This window comes from Vulpes vulpes, chromosome 12 (assembly GCF_048418805.1).
Source record: "Vulpes vulpes isolate BD-2025 chromosome 12, VulVul3, whole genome shotgun sequence".
Taxonomy (NCBI): Eukaryota; Metazoa; Chordata; class Mammalia; order Carnivora; family Canidae; genus Vulpes; species Vulpes vulpes.
In genome coordinates this window covers 182,351,822-182,369,154 of record NC_132791.1, presented here as the reverse complement: position 1 = coordinate 182,369,154, position 17,333 = coordinate 182,351,822, and the positions used below count along the sequence as shown (strand labels likewise).

The 17,333-nt window shown below is 42.1% G+C and overlaps 1 protein-coding gene and 1 long non-coding RNA gene across 7 annotated transcripts in view; both read left to right on the top strand.

The window, feature by feature from the left end:
- ZFP90 (ZFP90 zinc finger protein) overlaps positions 1–5,769 on the top strand; it is a 94,818-nt gene extending 89,049 nt beyond the window's left edge. For all 6 annotated transcript variants that reach the window (XM_026011564.2, XM_072731630.1, XM_026011566.2 and 3 more), the window contains one exon: positions 1,934–5,769. In XM_026011564.2, the coding sequence (XP_025867349.1) occupies positions 1,934–3,573 (1,640 nt within the window). In that variant the 3' untranslated portion in view covers positions 3,574–5,769. The remainder of the gene's footprint in view (positions 1–1,933) is intronic.
- Positions 5,770–12,410: 6,641 nt separating this feature from the next.
- Positions 12,411–17,333, top strand: part of LOC112929458 (uncharacterized) — a 47,874-nt gene continuing 42,951 nt past the window's right edge. Inside the window, exon 1 of the long non-coding RNA XR_003236936.2 lies at positions 12,411–12,474. This is a non-coding gene — a long non-coding RNA (uncharacterized lncRNA). The remainder of the gene's footprint in view (positions 12,475–17,333) is intronic.

The window sequence follows — 17,333 nt, the reverse complement described above, 5'->3', positions numbered from 1 at the left end:
TCTGTTTATTATTTACTCATCACTTGGTGGACCATATTGGGTCTCAGTGCTTTATCTTCATAAACCACCTACCTCTGACAAAACCTTACTGTTACTCCTTGTACCTCATGATAGGAAACAGAAACTCCCCCTTGATTTAAAGGTCTCCTATCACACCTTCCAGTATTCTCTTTCTTTTCCCACTAAAACAAGCTCCACTTGAGTTGAACTTCTTTTTAATGTTTTCTGTGAGTAGTGTATACTTTCCCTAATTAGATAATGCTTTCTACCTATCCAGAGTTCTCTCTTCCTTAAGTTCAAGGTGTCTATTCAATCTCTGAATATAATATGTATTAATATATTTATTTCTTCCTTCCTTGATCACAAATACACCATTTATATCATCTTTGCTACACAAACTGAGATTTTAAAATATACCATCTGATGGTTTTCCTTTTTTATCAAAAGATTAAGTCTTGTTTCTAAGACTTCAGGCTCTTAGAGAAAGAGTCTGTTGTATATCTATATATTCTATGTGTTGTAGAGCACATAGAAATCAGTAGGAATTACCTGATTGTTTTGGAATGTGATTGAGGAGAGAACTTTCTTACTCATTCGTATCAACAAGCAATTCTTAAATATCCCTCTGGGAAGTATCCTAAAAGAAATACAAAGCATTTTCTGTCATTGGGAAATTGGAATGTAGTCTTGTTCCAGAATAAGGAATTTTGAGACTTAGGGTCCCCTGGTTGTTGGTTTTTTTCCTCTCCTAATATTTTATTATGAATATTTTCAAATGTATGGAAAGTCAAAAAAATTATACTGTGAATACCATATACCTACCACTGAGATTCTGTAGTTGTCAAATTTTTATTATACTTGCTTTATCACATATTCTTCATCTATCCATTTATCAGTCTTTTTAAAAAATCTGTCTTTTTGATGCATTTCCAACTAAGTTGCCAACACAAATACATTTCCCCCCTTCATACTTCAGCTTACATATCATTAACCAGAGTTCAATATTTATGGTTTTTTTAAAGAAAAATATACATACAGTAAGATACACAGTTCTTCTAAGTACCACCAAATTGGTTTTGACAGATGCATTCACCCATCTAATCCAAATTCATTTCAGTATGGAACATCTCTATTACCCCAGATCCCTCCTTCCTCTTATTTTTTAAGTTACCATTTCTAGAACCTAGAAACTAATTAATTCTCTGCTATTAGTATTATAAGGTTAAACAGGGGTTTAGAGATCAATTTACTAGGCTGAGTAAAATCCTTTTTGGTTGAGAGAAGTGATTAGTTTATTTTTTTTTTTTTTGAGAAGTGATTAGTTTAGAACCAGACTCAAATAGGCTAAAACCACAGCCCTAATTGTAAAGGCAAGGATGATTTGCCTCCTGAAATACTACTTTATGTCAGCTTGTGAAGTATAGCCATTGGTCTCCAAGTATGTCAAAGAATAATTTCAGTTACATCAGTGGCTATGGATTTTCTCTGTCAGATTTGAAGAATTTGGAGCCTCAAAGGGGACTTTAAAGAAATTGAGAAATGGCTGTATTAGGAAAACAGATTTGGGGATGATTTGTAAAATGGACAGGAAGCATGGGAAGCAGATAGGATCTTGCAAGACAGACCATGATTTTATTTCATTTGTATCTGTGCCTAACCTTCTCATGCTCATTTATGCCCTTACTTCCTAACCAGCCCTCCTAGGTGGGCTTCTTCATTCTAGACTTGCCATACACTCTGGCTCTGCAGTCTGTACTGTCATTTCTTTTTACTCTTCCTTTCCTTCATTTTGGGTCTTCTCTCCCAACTATAGGACCAATTTCAAAAACAAATCATGCACAGTTTATATCTCTTTCACTTTCCCATTCCTACTATAGCAGTTAATTTCAGTAGGAGGGAATTAGGGGACTTTTGCACTTTGGATTTTTTTCAGACTGGAAGACCAGGCCTGAAGTCAAATCATCACATCTGCAACAGAGCATAGCTGAAGGATCCCGTAGCACAGATTCACATGCCACATTCGAAAGCACTTGGGATGTTACTAGCCAGTTAGAGAGGCACCAGGAAAACTGGAAAAGATATCTGGGGCCAGACACATCCAACCAGAAGAAAATCACACCAGAAGAAAATTTTCAGCAAAATAAATTTGGTGAAAACTCTAGATTGAACACAGTCCTGGTTACACAACTGAACATTCCTTCAAGGCCTGCTGAATGTGATGCACTTGGAAGCAACTTGGGACATAATCCAGACATACTTAATCAGAATAATATCCTTGCAAAAAAGAAACCTTATAAATGTGATAAATGTAGAAAAGCCTTTATTCATAGATCATCACTTACTAAACATGAGAAAACTCATAAAGGGGAGGGAGCTTTCCCTAATGGTACAGATCAGGGGATTTATCCTGGAAAGAAACACCATGAATGTAGTGACTGTGGGAAAACCTTCCTCTGGAAGACACAGCTTACTGAGCATCAGAGAATTCACACTGGGGAGAAGCCCTTTGAATGTAATGTTTGTGGGAAGGCCTTCAGGCATAGCTCATCACTTGGTCAGCATGAGAATGCTCATACGGGAGAGAAACCTTACCAGTGCAGTCTCTGTGGAAAAGCCTTCCAGCGCAGCTCCTCCCTTGTTCAACACCAGAGAATTCACACTGGAGAAAAACCCTATCGATGCAATTTATGTGGAAGATCTTTTAGGCATGGCACGTCCCTCACTCAGCATGAGGTCACACATAGTGGAGAGAAGCCTTTCCAGTGTAAGGAATGTGGGAAAGCCTTCAGTCGGTGTTCTTCCCTTGTCCAGCATGAACGGACTCATACAGGAGAGAAACCTTTTGAATGTAGCATATGTGGGCGGGCTTTTGGACAGAGTCCATCCCTTTACAAACATATGAGGATTCATAAGAGAGGCAAACCTTACCAAAGCAACACCTACAGCATAGATTTCAAGCACAGCTCATCTCTTACTCAAGATGAAAGCTCTGTCACTGAAGTGAAATCCTATCATTGTAATGACTGTGGGGAAGACTTCAGTCACATTACTGACTTTACTGACCATCAGAGGATCCATGCCGGACAGAATCCCTATGAATGTGAGCAGAACTTTAATCAACAACCTATCTCTCATCCTGGAGAGAAACCCTATCAGTGTAATGTATGTGGGAAAGCTTTCAAAAGGAGTACAAGCTTTATAGAGCATCACAGAATCCACACTGGAGAGAAACCCTATGAATGTAATGAATGTGGAGAAGCCTTCAGTCGACGCTCATCACTTACTCAACATGAGAGGACCCACACTGGAGAGAAACCCTATGAATGTATTGACTGTGGGAAAGCCTTCAGTCAGAGTTCATCCCTCATTCAGCATGAGAGAACTCATACTGGGGAAAAACCCTATGAATGTAATGAATGTGGGCGAGCCTTTCGAAAGAAAACCAATCTGCATGATCATCAGAGAATTCATACTGGAGAAAAACCCTATGCTTGTAAGGAATGTGGGAAAAACTTCAGTAGAAGTTCAGCGCTAACTAAACACCAGAGAATTCATACACGAAATAAACTGTAGGAGCCCTGAAATTAAGGAATGTGCAGAAAACTTTAGTTCAAATATTGTTTATTCAGTGTCAGAGAATTCTTACCTGAGAGGAAGTTTAAGAATGTAATGGTGTGTGTGTGTGTGTGTGTGTGTGCACATTGTGTGTGAAGAAAGCCCTGTGCTAGTAGACAATGTTTTGTTTTGTTTTTTTTTTTAATAAATAGAAGCCACATTCTCAAATTGATTACAGACGTTTGTAAAAACAACTATAAACATATATATAACCAATTGGAAATGATATGCCTATGTATTGGACTTTATAAAGCTTTTGAATATGTATATGCAGGAGATCATCAACTTGGAACAGTTTGACTTGTAACTCTGTGTTTACAGCCTTTTTTAATAAAACTCCTGCAGCAGTGACCAAAACTTAACTTTTTAGATTGTTTGACAACAGCATTCAAGTGCAGCTCTTACATTAAATTCACCATGAAAACCAATTCCACCTCCCGGAATTCACCATTCAAAGAATGAGATCAACTGGTCCAACCACTTCATTGTACAGATGAAGAAACCAAAACCAAAGATGTGAAGTGGTTTGCACAGTGTGATACAGCTTATAATGGCAAAGCTGGGTGGAGAGTAGGTCTCCTGGATCTTTGGCCCTATGATCTAGCCACTGAAAAGGTATCTTAGAATTCAGAGGGCTTTAAAGTAAATCTTAAAATAAATTAGATACAAAAATTAATGAGCACTCGAGTCGGATACTCTGGGAATTCATAAAAGCAGAAGAGGCAGCAAAATACAGATTTGTCACAGACTTATTTAAAACAACTGGTTGGAAGCTTACGTACCAAAGTGTTAACAAAAACTGAGTAGCTCAACTGCTGGTAACTTGTTTTCCTTTTCCCAAGTGTAATAGTTATACTTTGAATTAACATATCAGTTTCATAAACCTATTAGGTCCTCTTATTGTACTTTGTATGACATTCCCATGAGAAAGCACGGCCCCAAGCTTCCCTAAATGGCTCAAAGGGAAAACAGCACAAAACTAAAGAGGAAAACTTTTCCCCAAATTAATTTTACTGTGGAGAAGTAGAAATGTAATTACCCATTGTCATAAAGTCTAGTCTGTCTTTAAGTCGTTAGAGAACCCATGTACTGATCCATTTTGTGTGCCAAGGAAATACTTCATCATAAGAAATTTAACTTTTTAAATTCTATGCTGCTCTTCCATCAGTAAAGCATGAGATAAGCATCAGTAGCCCACTCCCATCCCTAAAGTTCTTTCATGCCTCCCGTGGGTTTTCCTAAAGGAATCTCAAAGGTGCCAACAGTGGAGATAAATTTGGAAGCAACTGTGGACCTTGGCCCCTTTCACACAGGAGCCTCTCCTCTTAAGTAAATTTTCCCACCCTAACAAACCATGATAAGAATGATATGGGTGATGTTGATGGTAAACCTTTCCTGTTGTCTTCTTTGCATGCCAGGTAGCAGGATCCATCATCCTTGTCTCATCCTAGACAACAGGAGGAGGCTCCCAAATATTCTTCATAGAATATTTGCATAGAATATTTCTTTGCATATTCTGCATAGAATTTTTCTTTGCAGAAAAAATGTGCATGGGGACTGAAATGTGTGATGTCTAGCCCGATGAGTCCATCACAAATGGAACAAGATGGAGACCTGCCCTTCTAAGACCTTAACCATTCAAAAATACCTTGTTTGTGATGTTTTATGCTTAACACACACACACAGTGCCAAGACCATGTTGCTGTCTGATTCATAGTTTGATAATGGGTAACTCTACACAAACCACCCCCCACACACACACACATTGAGTGGCTTCCATGCTTATCAGGAACTTATTTGCTGCTGATTACTTGGGGATCCCCATAGTGGACTGTTTCTAAGAATGACATATTGTAACCAGTTGAGTGCTATCCTACTTTTATAGAAGTCTGTAACGACTTAATTTCAGAAGACTCAAAACCACTGGTTTGTGTGTGGAACTTGGCCTAGATCCAACCAGTCTCTGAATCTCAACAAATGCACTGACAGAAGGAGCCCAAAATGTACATGGTATGTGTGGTTGTTTGAGGAGAGGATTCTGTAGTTCCAGCAACCAGGTACCACGCACTTACGAACACCCAGCTTTCTAGGCCACATGAAATGCATCCTTGTAACATCATTGTATTATTTCAATAAATAGCCTTCTTAGTTGAATGGGAGTCATTTTGTCTTTTTCAGTTTTCAGAACTTGGCTAAGATTAAAATATGGTGCGTCAAGGAAGAGGGATTAACTGCTAAACTCAGCATGGTCAGGTGAGTTAATACGAGCTACCATTTATTGAATGTGTACTACTAGAAAGAGATCATGTGAAATATGTCATAGCCATCATTTCATTTAATCCTTACAACTCCTAGTTCTAGGTCTTATGGTAGCTCTTATCTCTGCCCAGCATTTTTTCTCCCTTTCTCTTGTAACATTTCTGTTACAACACAGGAACACAAGTCAACAGCCCTGGGGCTCAGTGATAGTTTTAGGAGCAAGCTTGTGACCTTGTTGAGCCAGAGTCCTTTGCCAGATAATGTTCAAAATAGATTTGGCAGGGATATTTTAATTTTGTGTTGCTAGGCTGGAAAAGTGAAGGTCTAGAACTGCTTAAAGCCCAGTTCCTTATCAGAGGGGAGGTCTGTTTTAGAAGGGGATGCAGCTGACAAGATGGTGTTCTCATTTCTAATCCTGGGGTCCTTGGACCTGACTCCGTTTCTGAAACCCTTCCTGGGATTCAGTGGACTCCACACTGTCAGTCCAATTTACCCCTTTTTGATTAAGCTAATCTGTCAGATTTCTGTTGTTTGCATTAAAGAAACCTAATACATGTATCCTTGTTTTCTAATGGGGGTTGGGGTGGCCAGAGAGGTAAATTAATTCCCTTAAGGTAGTATTTCCCATGCAAATTCAGGTTTTGAACCCAGGACTGGCTACAAAGGCATAGCTTTTTTTTTTTTTTTTTTTTTTTTTAAGATTTATCTATTTATTCATGAGAAACAGAGAGAGAGAGAGAGAGAGGCAGAGACACAGGCAGAGGGAGAAGCAGGCTCCATTCAGGGAGCCTGACGCGGGGCTGAAGGCGGCGCTAAACTGCTGAGCCACTGGGGCTTCCCAAAGGCATAGCTTTTTACCTCTAACTCTTGTCTCCAGAGCAGTTATGTTCAAGGAGCTGCGTATAATGCAGCATTGTTTGGGGGAGGAGTAGATGAAAGGATACGGTGATAGGTTAGGTTGGAGACCAAGCAAAGACAAAATGGTAAAGGGCTTTGGAACACTTTCCCTGACTAGTAAATTAAATGACCTAAAATCACCCATAACCCTCATACCTTAATATATCACGTTATTATTTATATTTGCCCATACTATGAGTAAGTCTTGTAGTTTTTTTGAAAAGCGCCATTTTTCATAAATATTTTTCATGTTACTACACAGTCTCAAGAGCTCCATAAGTCCCTTACTGTAGGGTCACATTTGGATTGGTTTTGGTATTGGTTTTTATAATAACATTGCTTTTATCTTTTGAAGATATAGATCTCGACTAAATTGATCACCCTCTTTTAAATTTTCATAGATTATTATTTATTTATTTATTTATTTATTTATTTTTTTTTTTTTTAATTTACGATAGTCACACAGAGAGAGAGAGAGAGAGGCAGAGACATAGGCAGAGGGAGAAGCAGGCTCCATGCACTGGGAGCCCGACGTGGGATTCGATCCTGGGTCTCCAGGATCGCGCCCTGGGCCAAAGGCAGGCGCCAAACCGCTGCGCCACCCAGGGATCCCTTCATAGATTATTATTAATGTGCTTTATGTTACCACAGTTTGTATTTGTGATTATTTGGTTTTTCCCCCATCCCCACCTCACACTAGGTTGTGAGTTACAGGAAAGCAGGGTCTATGTTTTGGTAACTTTTTTGTTCCCCTACTAATCACAATGCAGACACCTAGTAAGTTCGTAATATAATCTTGCTAAGTGAGCAGTGGAATGGAGATCTGTGGTTAGATAAAGGCTGGCTTATAAATGAAAAGGTGCTCAATCTTGAAATCAGAATTTTGCAAAAGAAGGCAATAAAATACTATTTCATACCCATTAGGCTGGCACAAATTTAGAAGTCTGGCAGGGGGAAAATGAGAACCTGTGTACACTGCTGACAAGAGGATAAATTGGTATAGTCATTTGGAAGAGTAATTTGGCAATATCCAGTAATAGCGAAGCTAGGCATACCTCATGGCCCAGCAATTCCACTTCTAGATATATATCCTAGATTAGAAATTCTCCTGTGTGAGCACAAAAACATGAGCAAGGATTGCCGCATTGTCTGAAATAGTAAAGACATGGACACAGCATAGATGTCTATCAGTAAGTGAAGGGGTTAATAAATTATTAATATATTGTGGCATATTCTTATAATTTAATGCAATATTAAGATGAAGGAACCAGAGCATCTTGCCAAAAATTAAAATAAAAACATTCTAGTTCTGCCTATACCACTCCTGTCCTCCAGATGGCTAGATGTGGTTGCAGAAAAACAGCCACAGTGACTGGTCCCATTTTAAATTCCTGACTTCCAGCCTCAAGCATTTGTTTCCCTACCCTAGTCCAGTCATTGTCCCAGTCTATAAGTTCCTAGCCTCCTGAACTATAATTCTACAGCTTCTCTCTTCTCAAGCTCCAGCATTTCACCCAGGCCTCACTCAGCTGGTGGCCTGGTTTCCTAGGTAACTGAGAAATGAAAGCAATCAGAAGATAACTACTATCACCTGTGTGCATCTTGTCTCTGTGTTCTTCCTTTCCTTCTTCTTCCTACGGGTGACACTTGGTTCTCTTATCTAAGGTCAACTTCTCTCCTCTTGTATTAGATCCTATCCTTAAACTAGGACATCGTTCTTAGAAGTGTCCTCAGCATTTTTTTCCCCCAGTCTACTGAATCTTTCCCAATGGCGTAATAATGTGTAGTTTTCTCATCTTAAATATATGTATTTGTAAATATATGTACTGCATCCCTCTCCACTTGCCACTCCCATTTCTTGTTTCACTTAAGAGGAATATTCCTAATCAGGTCTTTGTTTCTCTTCTGGCTGAAGGGCACTGGTCTTTTTCCAGTCCTTTTATTTGACCTTTCAGCATTATTTGGTACAGTTCATCACTTCCTCACCCTTGACATTTTTTTCACTTGGCTTCTGGGTTATCACACTTTTCCTCGTACTTTATTGGTAGCTACTTCTTCCAGTTTTTTGTTTGTTTCTCCAGACATGAGAATTCTTCTAGGGCTCAATCTTTAGACTTCTCTTTTTCTATAGTCACTCTCATTGTGACTTTCATCCTGTCTCATGGCTTTAAATATCTACTTGCTGGCAACCTCAAAGTTTGTATGTCTAGCCCAGGATTCCAGACTTACATAATTGACTGCTATGTGACATCTCTGCTTGGATATCTAACATACTTTGAATTTAATGTGTCCAAAGATGAACTAATTCATAATCTGTCCCTCCCAGCCCTATCATAATCATGTTCTTTCCTCAGCCTTTCCTTTTGGGAAAAGATCCTACTTTTCCTGTTGCGCAGGTCCCAAACTGGGAAACCGTTCTTGATTCTTTTCTTTTGCACCCCACATCCAAGCTTCAGTAAGTCCCATCTGCTAACTATCAGGATGGATGTGGATGACAATTTCTTGTTCCCTTTCCCACGCTAGCTCAAGTCATCATCATCAACCATCTCTGGCCCAAATATATGCAACAGCCTCCTGATTGGTTTCTATCCTTCCATCCTTGCCTCCCTGTGGTTGCAGTTTAGCAGCTAGAATGATGCTATAATAATCTAAGATTGTGCCATTCGTCTGCTCAAAGTCCTCAAATAGGTTTCCATGTCACTGAATAAAAATGAAAGTAAAAGCTCTATGTAGTATTACTACCACCTACCACCTGGTATTATCTCTCTGACTCACCATATCTATCTTCTCACTGCTCTGGACCCACTGACCTCCCTTGCAGTAACACACAACAAGCTTCCATCTCAGAGCCTGTACTTTTGCTGTTCCCTTTTCTGGAGTCCATTTGCCCTACATGTCACATAATTTAGTCCATCATCTCCTGAAAATCTTTGCCCAAGATTTTTCTTAACAGCCCTTTTTTGACTACCCTGCCAAAATAGCATGCCTCTTCCTTGGCACACCCCATCTCCCTTCTCAGCTTCATTTTTTTTCCATAATACTTCAAGCACCACCTAAATATTTTACTTGATTATTAAATGTCCTCCTCTAGAAGGTAAACTGAGAGTAGGGATTTGGAGGGGAGGAGGGCGGGTAAATTTCACTGAAGCATAACCGACAGGAAAGTGCACAAATAGTAAATGAACAGTTTGGTGATACAGGGCAGCAACATTTGTATCTTAGTGTTGTGTCCTCAGCACAGGAGATACTCAAATATGTAATAAATGGTTGCACTGGCTCTATCTGTATTACTAAGGCTAATGTTGAAAATAAGGGATACATAAAGTATGATGTTATAACTTTAAAAATATTAAAACCCATTTTAATAAACTCTAAAAGTAGGAAAGTATTAAAATACAGCTTCAAAGTGGTTTCCTCTGGAGCTACAGGGGAAAAGGGTAGGATGGAATAAAAGGAAGCTTAAACTGTCATTTTAAAAGCAAATATGGCAAAATATTAACATGTTAAAAGAGGATGTTGCATACATCTTTGTCCTACATGCATCTCTGAATGTTTAAACTCTTTTACAGTTAAAATCTGTCTCCCTGCACTTATCGGGTCCCTCAACGCACAAAGCCACCTGTTTGGTTTCTCAGGGAAGGAGCCTGTTTGACCAGTACATCCAGCATGCCTGAAGGATTTAGGAGAAGGAAAATGGGCATTCATTTTCTCAAGGGTGAGAAGCTGATCTAAGCCTAAGAACAAAGAAAAGGGTCTTGGCACTGTCAAGACCAAGCAAAGTCATTGCCAGTCCCTATAAATATCTCCTTAGGGACCAATTAGAAAGGGGGAAGAGCAAGGGAGCAGAGCAGAAGACTTCCTGTAGTAGAAATAGAACCCAAGTGATTATTTGCAGTATTTGGTGGAAGAAGAAAACTGATTTTTCCTAATAAATTTCAGTAAAAACCCTGTAACTTTGGAAAAGCACTTTTTAAAAAAGATAGATTTATTTATTTATTTATTTATTTATTTATTTATTTATTTGTTTGTTTGTTTATTTATTTATGAGAGCGAGAAAGAGGCAGAGACATAGGCAGAGATAGAAGCAGGTTCCACTCAGGGAGCCTGATGTGGGACTCGATCCTAGGACCCAGGGTCACGCCCTGAGCCAAAGGCAGACACTCAACCGCTGAACCACCCAGGCGTTCCTGAAAAACACTTTTGGACAGTTTAATGGATAAAGGAACTGAGAAATTTGGACCTAAAATATACGTGGTGTTTTATTGTGCTATGAACAGTTAAGTATTAATTGTAATAATTATTAGGGTTTTTGTTTTACTGTATGTATTAAGAAACGCAATTAGCAATTGTTCTTGATGGTTTTCAGAAGAGTTATCACAGGTACTTTGACAGGAACTTTTCTATTGGCTTGGAGTTGCTGATAAAACCCCAAAAGTAAAATCTCATGTTTTCCTGCATTTTAAAGGGTACCACAAGGCCTGGATGCCCTGTCCCACAGGAGTCTCTAGAAGGTGTAAGATTTACAGAATCTCTTGCTCTTGGGCCTCCACTGACATGTTAGCATATAACAAAGTTCAGATCCAGAGAGGAGGGGCCTTGTCCTGAGATGAGGCCTCTGCCCTCTTCTCAGGAACTAGGAGACTCCAGCGCCAAGAGAATAATAACGAGATATTAGGGGCATCTGAGATCACTAGAGCTTGGTGTGTGCATTCCAGCAAACAGACCCCCTTCTTGGGAGAGCTTGCCATGTACCCCTGAAGAGTGTGTAAATGCTTAGTAAGAGGGTGGGAAGGAACCAAACACAGGCAGGGGCCTGAAAAGATCACAAGACGAGATTTCAGTAGATCTGAAGAGGGCGACCGTATAATTGAGGGTTGAAACCCAAACCAAGACCCTCGAGAATGAATGGAGAGCTAACCAAACCAGAAGCCTGCGGGGGGCGGGGGGTGCTCGAAAACCGGGACGAACCTTTACTCTGCCTGAGGCTCCCAGAAAAGGGGAGTTAGAGTGGGAGGAGCCACACCTAGGGCTGCGTCCCAGGGACGGCTAGGCCAGGACCCACCTGGAGAGGGCTTAAAGGCGAGAACTGCACAGGGCCCCAGAGAAGGAGAGCGCCCCGCTGTGAATGGACGCCGGGCACTGGGGTGCAGCCCAAGGCCGCTGCCACACAGCCGCGCCTCTCTCCCGGTTGGGGCGGGGAGGGGGGGGGGGGCTCCCGGCGGACCCGCGCGTCGGAGCGAGCAGGGCATGCGGCACCTGTCAGTAACGGAGGAGTTTGAGTTTCACAGCGGTCTAGAGTAAGTTTTATATCCGTAAGGAAGCGCAAACTTGCTTTCCCTGAGGTTCAGGGATCCCGATGGGGGGATCCGAGAGCGTCGCGGGGTCAGAAGGCCTCTTAATGGTGACACCACGCCGGTTAGAAGGGTTTGCACCACCAAATTTCGAATTAATAACAGGAAGAGCTGGGCGTGCCCTCTAAAGCTGTGTCACAGGAAGCCCACTTGGGTCCCCCCACTTCACACGGCGCTGGGTGGGAAGGGCAGTCCGCTCGGGCGCGAACCTCCGGCCTCAGAGCGCCCGGGAGGCGTGGCGCGGCCGGAGACTACATTCCCCGAAGGCCTCCGCGGCGGCGCACTTCCGCCTCCGTAGCTGACGTCTTCCGGCGCTGACCCGGCGCTCGGCGCTCGGGGAGGGATTGCCTAGGTAAGTGGGGAAACTCCGGGTAACCATATCTGATCTCTCTGAAAAAGTGTGGCGTTCCTTGAGGACGTGTGTTTGTACTCCACTGAAACAAGGTCGTAAAAACGGGCAGCGTCTCTTCCTCTCCTCCCTTCTGCTCCCCCATTCTGGATAGGAACGGTCGTGCGCAGGCAGGCCAGAGGGAAGGTGATGAAGCCTCGAGTGAAGGCCACGCTCCCAATAGTGGTGGCCTAGGTGATTGGGCCACCTCGCCCACAGAATATAACCTGAGCTGGTTGCGGTGTTGAGAAACGGCAGCCTTGCGGAGAGCTAACAAGAGCGTGGAGAACTAGGACTCAAACTCTAGGGGAAGCAAGAGACTGAGTGCGTACACCCATCACTTGGGCTGCTCTTGCCTGAAGAGACACCTGAGAATCCCAGCTTTAATGTTGGCGGACTTGAAGTATAAGGGGTGCAAGTGTAGGGACACCTGCGTGGCTCAGTCGGTTAAGCCTCCGACTCCGGTCATGCCCTTAGGGTTGTGCGATCAAGCCTCACATTAGGCTCTGTGCTGGGCATGGAGCCTGCTTAAGATTCTCTCTCATTCTCCCCCTGCCCCCTTCCTGCTCTCACTGCCTCTCTCACAACAAAAGTATAAAAGTGCTGAAAACTTGGAGTCTGAATAATCACCCCACATTTGAGCAGAGAACCACAAATGAAGGTACCCTCAAGAAAATATTGAACTGGCATAGGCATTTCTCCCAAATTCAGGTTATCTTGGAGATGTAAGGAGCCTTAACCTTCACGGTGGACCAGACTAGTGGTGTGCCCAGGCGTTGACAGAAGCAAATGAAAATACAATACCTTATAGAAATACTTTAAAGAAAGCTGTTGTCATCTCAAACATCCAAGTATTCACACACACACACACCCCTTTTCTTAGTAACTTCCAGCACATTCTCAAAGATAATCAAATATTCAGGGAAGTAAGACATCATGAAACACATGCAGAAATAGCAGAAAACAGGGATTCCTGGGTGGCTCAGCGGTTAAGTGCCTGCCTTCAGACCAGGGCATGATCTTGGAGACCCGGGATCAAATCCCACGTCAGGCTCACTGCATGGAGCCTGCTTCTCCCTCTGCCTGTGTCTCTGCCTCTCTCTCTCTCTCTCTCTCTCTCTCTCTCTCTGTCTCTCATGAATAAATGAATAAAATCTTTAAAAAAAAAAGAAAGGGATGCTGAGAGGAGGACAAGGGACAGAGGGATGGGAGCCAGAAAAATACCCCCAGGGAACCCTTCCTGGGAGCTCTAGGTTGCTCAGTTAGGTGGGATCTTGCACAAGCTACAGGAATCCTTTCCTCCATGCCCATCCACCCCTACCTTTAGCCAGGCCAAATCAGCTGTCGGGAAGGGTATTCTGGGTCTTTCCCCCCCTTTCAATTTATTTTCCAGTTTCACAACACAAACACTTTGACGGGTAGAGATTAAGGAATCACACCCCTGACATTGCCCAACCCACCTGGATGCCTCGACTTTATACTACATGTTACTTAAAGGAGAGATAATGGGTGGGAAGACTGTCCCCAGGCATTTTACAGGCTCCTCTTTCTACTATGCCTCAAATACAAGTCAGTGTTGTTACAGCTAGGGAAATATAATTTATAATTTATTTTTTAAATACCACTGAATTCACAGGAGATTTGGTCATTGTGTAGTACAGTGGTTTTCAAATTTGAACATACATGAGAATCTCTTAGAGCACTGGTTGAAACAGATTTCTGGGCCCCAGGCTGCTATTTTCTCATTCAGCAGGTTGGTTCCAAAGCATTAGCAGTTCTAAAAAGTTCCCAGATAATGCTGACGCTGCTGGTCCAAGGACTGCACTTTGAGTACTGCTAATCCGAGTTATCAGAAATACAGCTGCTTTTAGGGATGTTCTGTTTGTTTTGTTTTGTTTTGTTTTTTCAAACTCTCTCCTCTAGCTTATTCAAGACTCTTAGCCATTTTTTTCTAGCCTTATCCCTTCCTCAAATATGTCCAAACAACATTTCATGGAGGATATAAACCAGAATAGTAACAAGAATAGCAAGAATGAAAATGAAACTCCAGATTCTTTTTTTTTTTTAAGATTTTATTTATTTATTCGTGAGAGACACACAGAGAGAGGCAGAGACATAGGCAGAGAGAGAAGCAGGCTCCATGCAAGGAGCCTGATGCAGGACTGAATCCCAAGATTGTGGGATCACGCCCTGAGCCAAAGGCAGATGCTCAACTGCTGAGCCACCTAGGTGCCCCAAAACCCCAGATTCTTAAATACAAAGAACAAAAACTGGTGGTTGCCAGAGGGGAGGTGGTGGTGGGGATAGGCAAAATAGATGAAGAGGATTAAGAGGTACAAAGTTCCAGTTATAAAAATAAGTCAGGGAAATGATAAGTACAGCAAAAGGAATATAGTCTATAATATTGTCATAACGTCAAATGGTGACTACAGTAATCTCTGTGAGCACTGAATCAATATTGTGTACACCTGAAACTAATAAAACATTGTAACATTGTCAATTATTTTTCAATAAAAAAATGATACTCAAAGTGTATATATTATGTACAGCTAAAGTGTATCAGTTATACCTTAATAAAGAGATGCGGGGGGGGTTTTTTTGCTTTTTTTTTTTTTTTAATGAAAATAAAACCTTGTGCTCTTCATTTTTCTGCAGAATTTCTACAAGTATCTTGTTTGACCAGGTAAGCTGAAAAGAAATAGAAGTGTGTTGGCAGAGAGGGGCAGTCCTGGGCTGGTCCTGAGAATATGCTCCAGCCCCAGCGGCAGTGACAGTACAGTGCAGGCGCCCTCCTGGTGGGTGCTAGGCCTGGCTTCCTTTTTTTTTCTTTTTTTTTTTTTTTTATGATAGTCACACACAGAGAGAGAGAGAGAGGCAGAGACATAGGCAGAGGGAGAAGCAGGCTCCATGCACCGGGAGCCCGAAGTGGGATTCGATCCCAGGTCTCCAGGATCACGCCCTGGGCCAAAGGCAGGTGCTAAACTGCTGCGCCACCCAGGGATCCCTAGGCCTGGCTTCCTGAGATGGCCCCTTTGCCCTGGGGTCTCACCCAGGTAAGAAAGGGTAAAAAATCTCTCACAACAAAGCAGCAGGCCTAAGTCTAGAGCCTTCCTAAGAAGTCCTGTGTGGCAGCAGGCTTGGGAAGCACCAGAAGGAGGGAGACGGTGAGGACCAGGCAGGGGGGCAGTGGGCTTTCCTAGGACTGGAGAAGGGAGCCTGAGAGCCCCACGTGGCAGCTGCTCCACACAGGCCCAGGCTTGGCGGCAAGGAGTTAGTTGCACTTGTGGTCAAATGGCATTCTCTAAAAATCAGATTGAATCCCCAGATAATTTTATTAATTAAGAGTGTGAATTTTGGGATCCCTGGGTGGCTCAGTGGTTTAGCACCTGCCTTCAGCCCAGGGCATGATCCTGGAGTCCCAGGATCGAGCCCCACATCGGGCTCCCTGCGTGGAGCCTGCTTCTCCCTCTGCCTGTGTCTCTGCTTCCCTCTTTCTCTCTCTCTGTCTCTCATGAATAAATAAATAAACCTTTAAAAAAAAAAAGAGTATGAATTTTAATTCATGTCTAACATGCTATACTCCTGAGTGACTCAGTGGGTTAAGCCACCTACTCTTGATTTGAGCTCAAGTCACGTTCTCAGGGTCTGTGCTGGGGGTGCAGCCTACTTTAGATTCTCTCCCTCTCCCTCGCCCCTCTCCAGCTCTCTAAATAAACAAACAAACAAAAGCAAAAAAAAAAAAAAGAAGAAGAAGAAGAAGAAGAAGAAAGAAGAAGAAGGGGACCTGGGTGGTTCAATTGGTTAAAGTGTCCAACTCTTGATTTTGGCTTGGGTTAAGATTGCAGGGTCCTGAGCTTGAGCCCCAACATGGGGCTCTGTGCTCAATGCAGAGTCCGCTTGAGATTCTCTCCATCTACCCCTCACCCCACCACTAAAAGAATAAGTCTTAAAAAAAAAAGATAAAATGCTACCCTTTTCTGAATTTCTCAGGGGAATGGCAGTGCCCTCTTTTTACTTTTCTTCAAAGCAGATGTTCAGCTAAACCTTAAATTAGGGCTTACCAGTGTGTTACCCCTGCTGGCAGGTTGTAGTGACCCTGTTTGTATTTACTTAAGCTATCCTCTTCTCCCCTACAGGTGGTCAGTCGTTCAAGTATTTTTTTTTTTTTCTGACTGATTTAAAAACCATTTTCCTTGTTGAGGATCTCATTTTCAGTAATATGTTTCTTGGAAATAGATTTCTTCTTTGCAATTTTTTCAGTTTCGAGGTAATAGCATCATTTTGTCCTCCTCCATGCTGCACACTCAGATCTTAACTCAGGGCCCTCCACCTAGTATGTGCTCGGTAAAAATTTATGGACAGAGGTAATGACAATTGTAAATCTCCCTGATGCCTTCCTAGTCAATACTTTGCTCTCTTGAGTGACCTGGGACAAATTTATTAATACTTTGTGTACCTCAATTTCCTCAACTGTAAAATGGGCACATTACTAGAACCTACCCCCTAGGGTTGTTGTTGACTAAATGAGTTAACATGTTGGACAGTGTGTGGCTCAAAGCACTGTAGATGTGTCTTGCCACTATTTTGTTGTAATTATCACATCATCATCATTAGAAGTAACTGTGTTGTAATGGGCACAGCGTTGGACCTGAGTTAGAAAATGTGACAGTAGCTGTACAGTCTTTGTGCACTTCACCTCCCCTCCCTGCCACTCATTTTGTCCTTAAAATGGGGACTGCCATAGTCCCACATACAAGGAAGAGCTGATGCTGTGAGGATTTAGTGAGTTAACATCTGTAAAGCACTTTGCACCAGGCTCGACT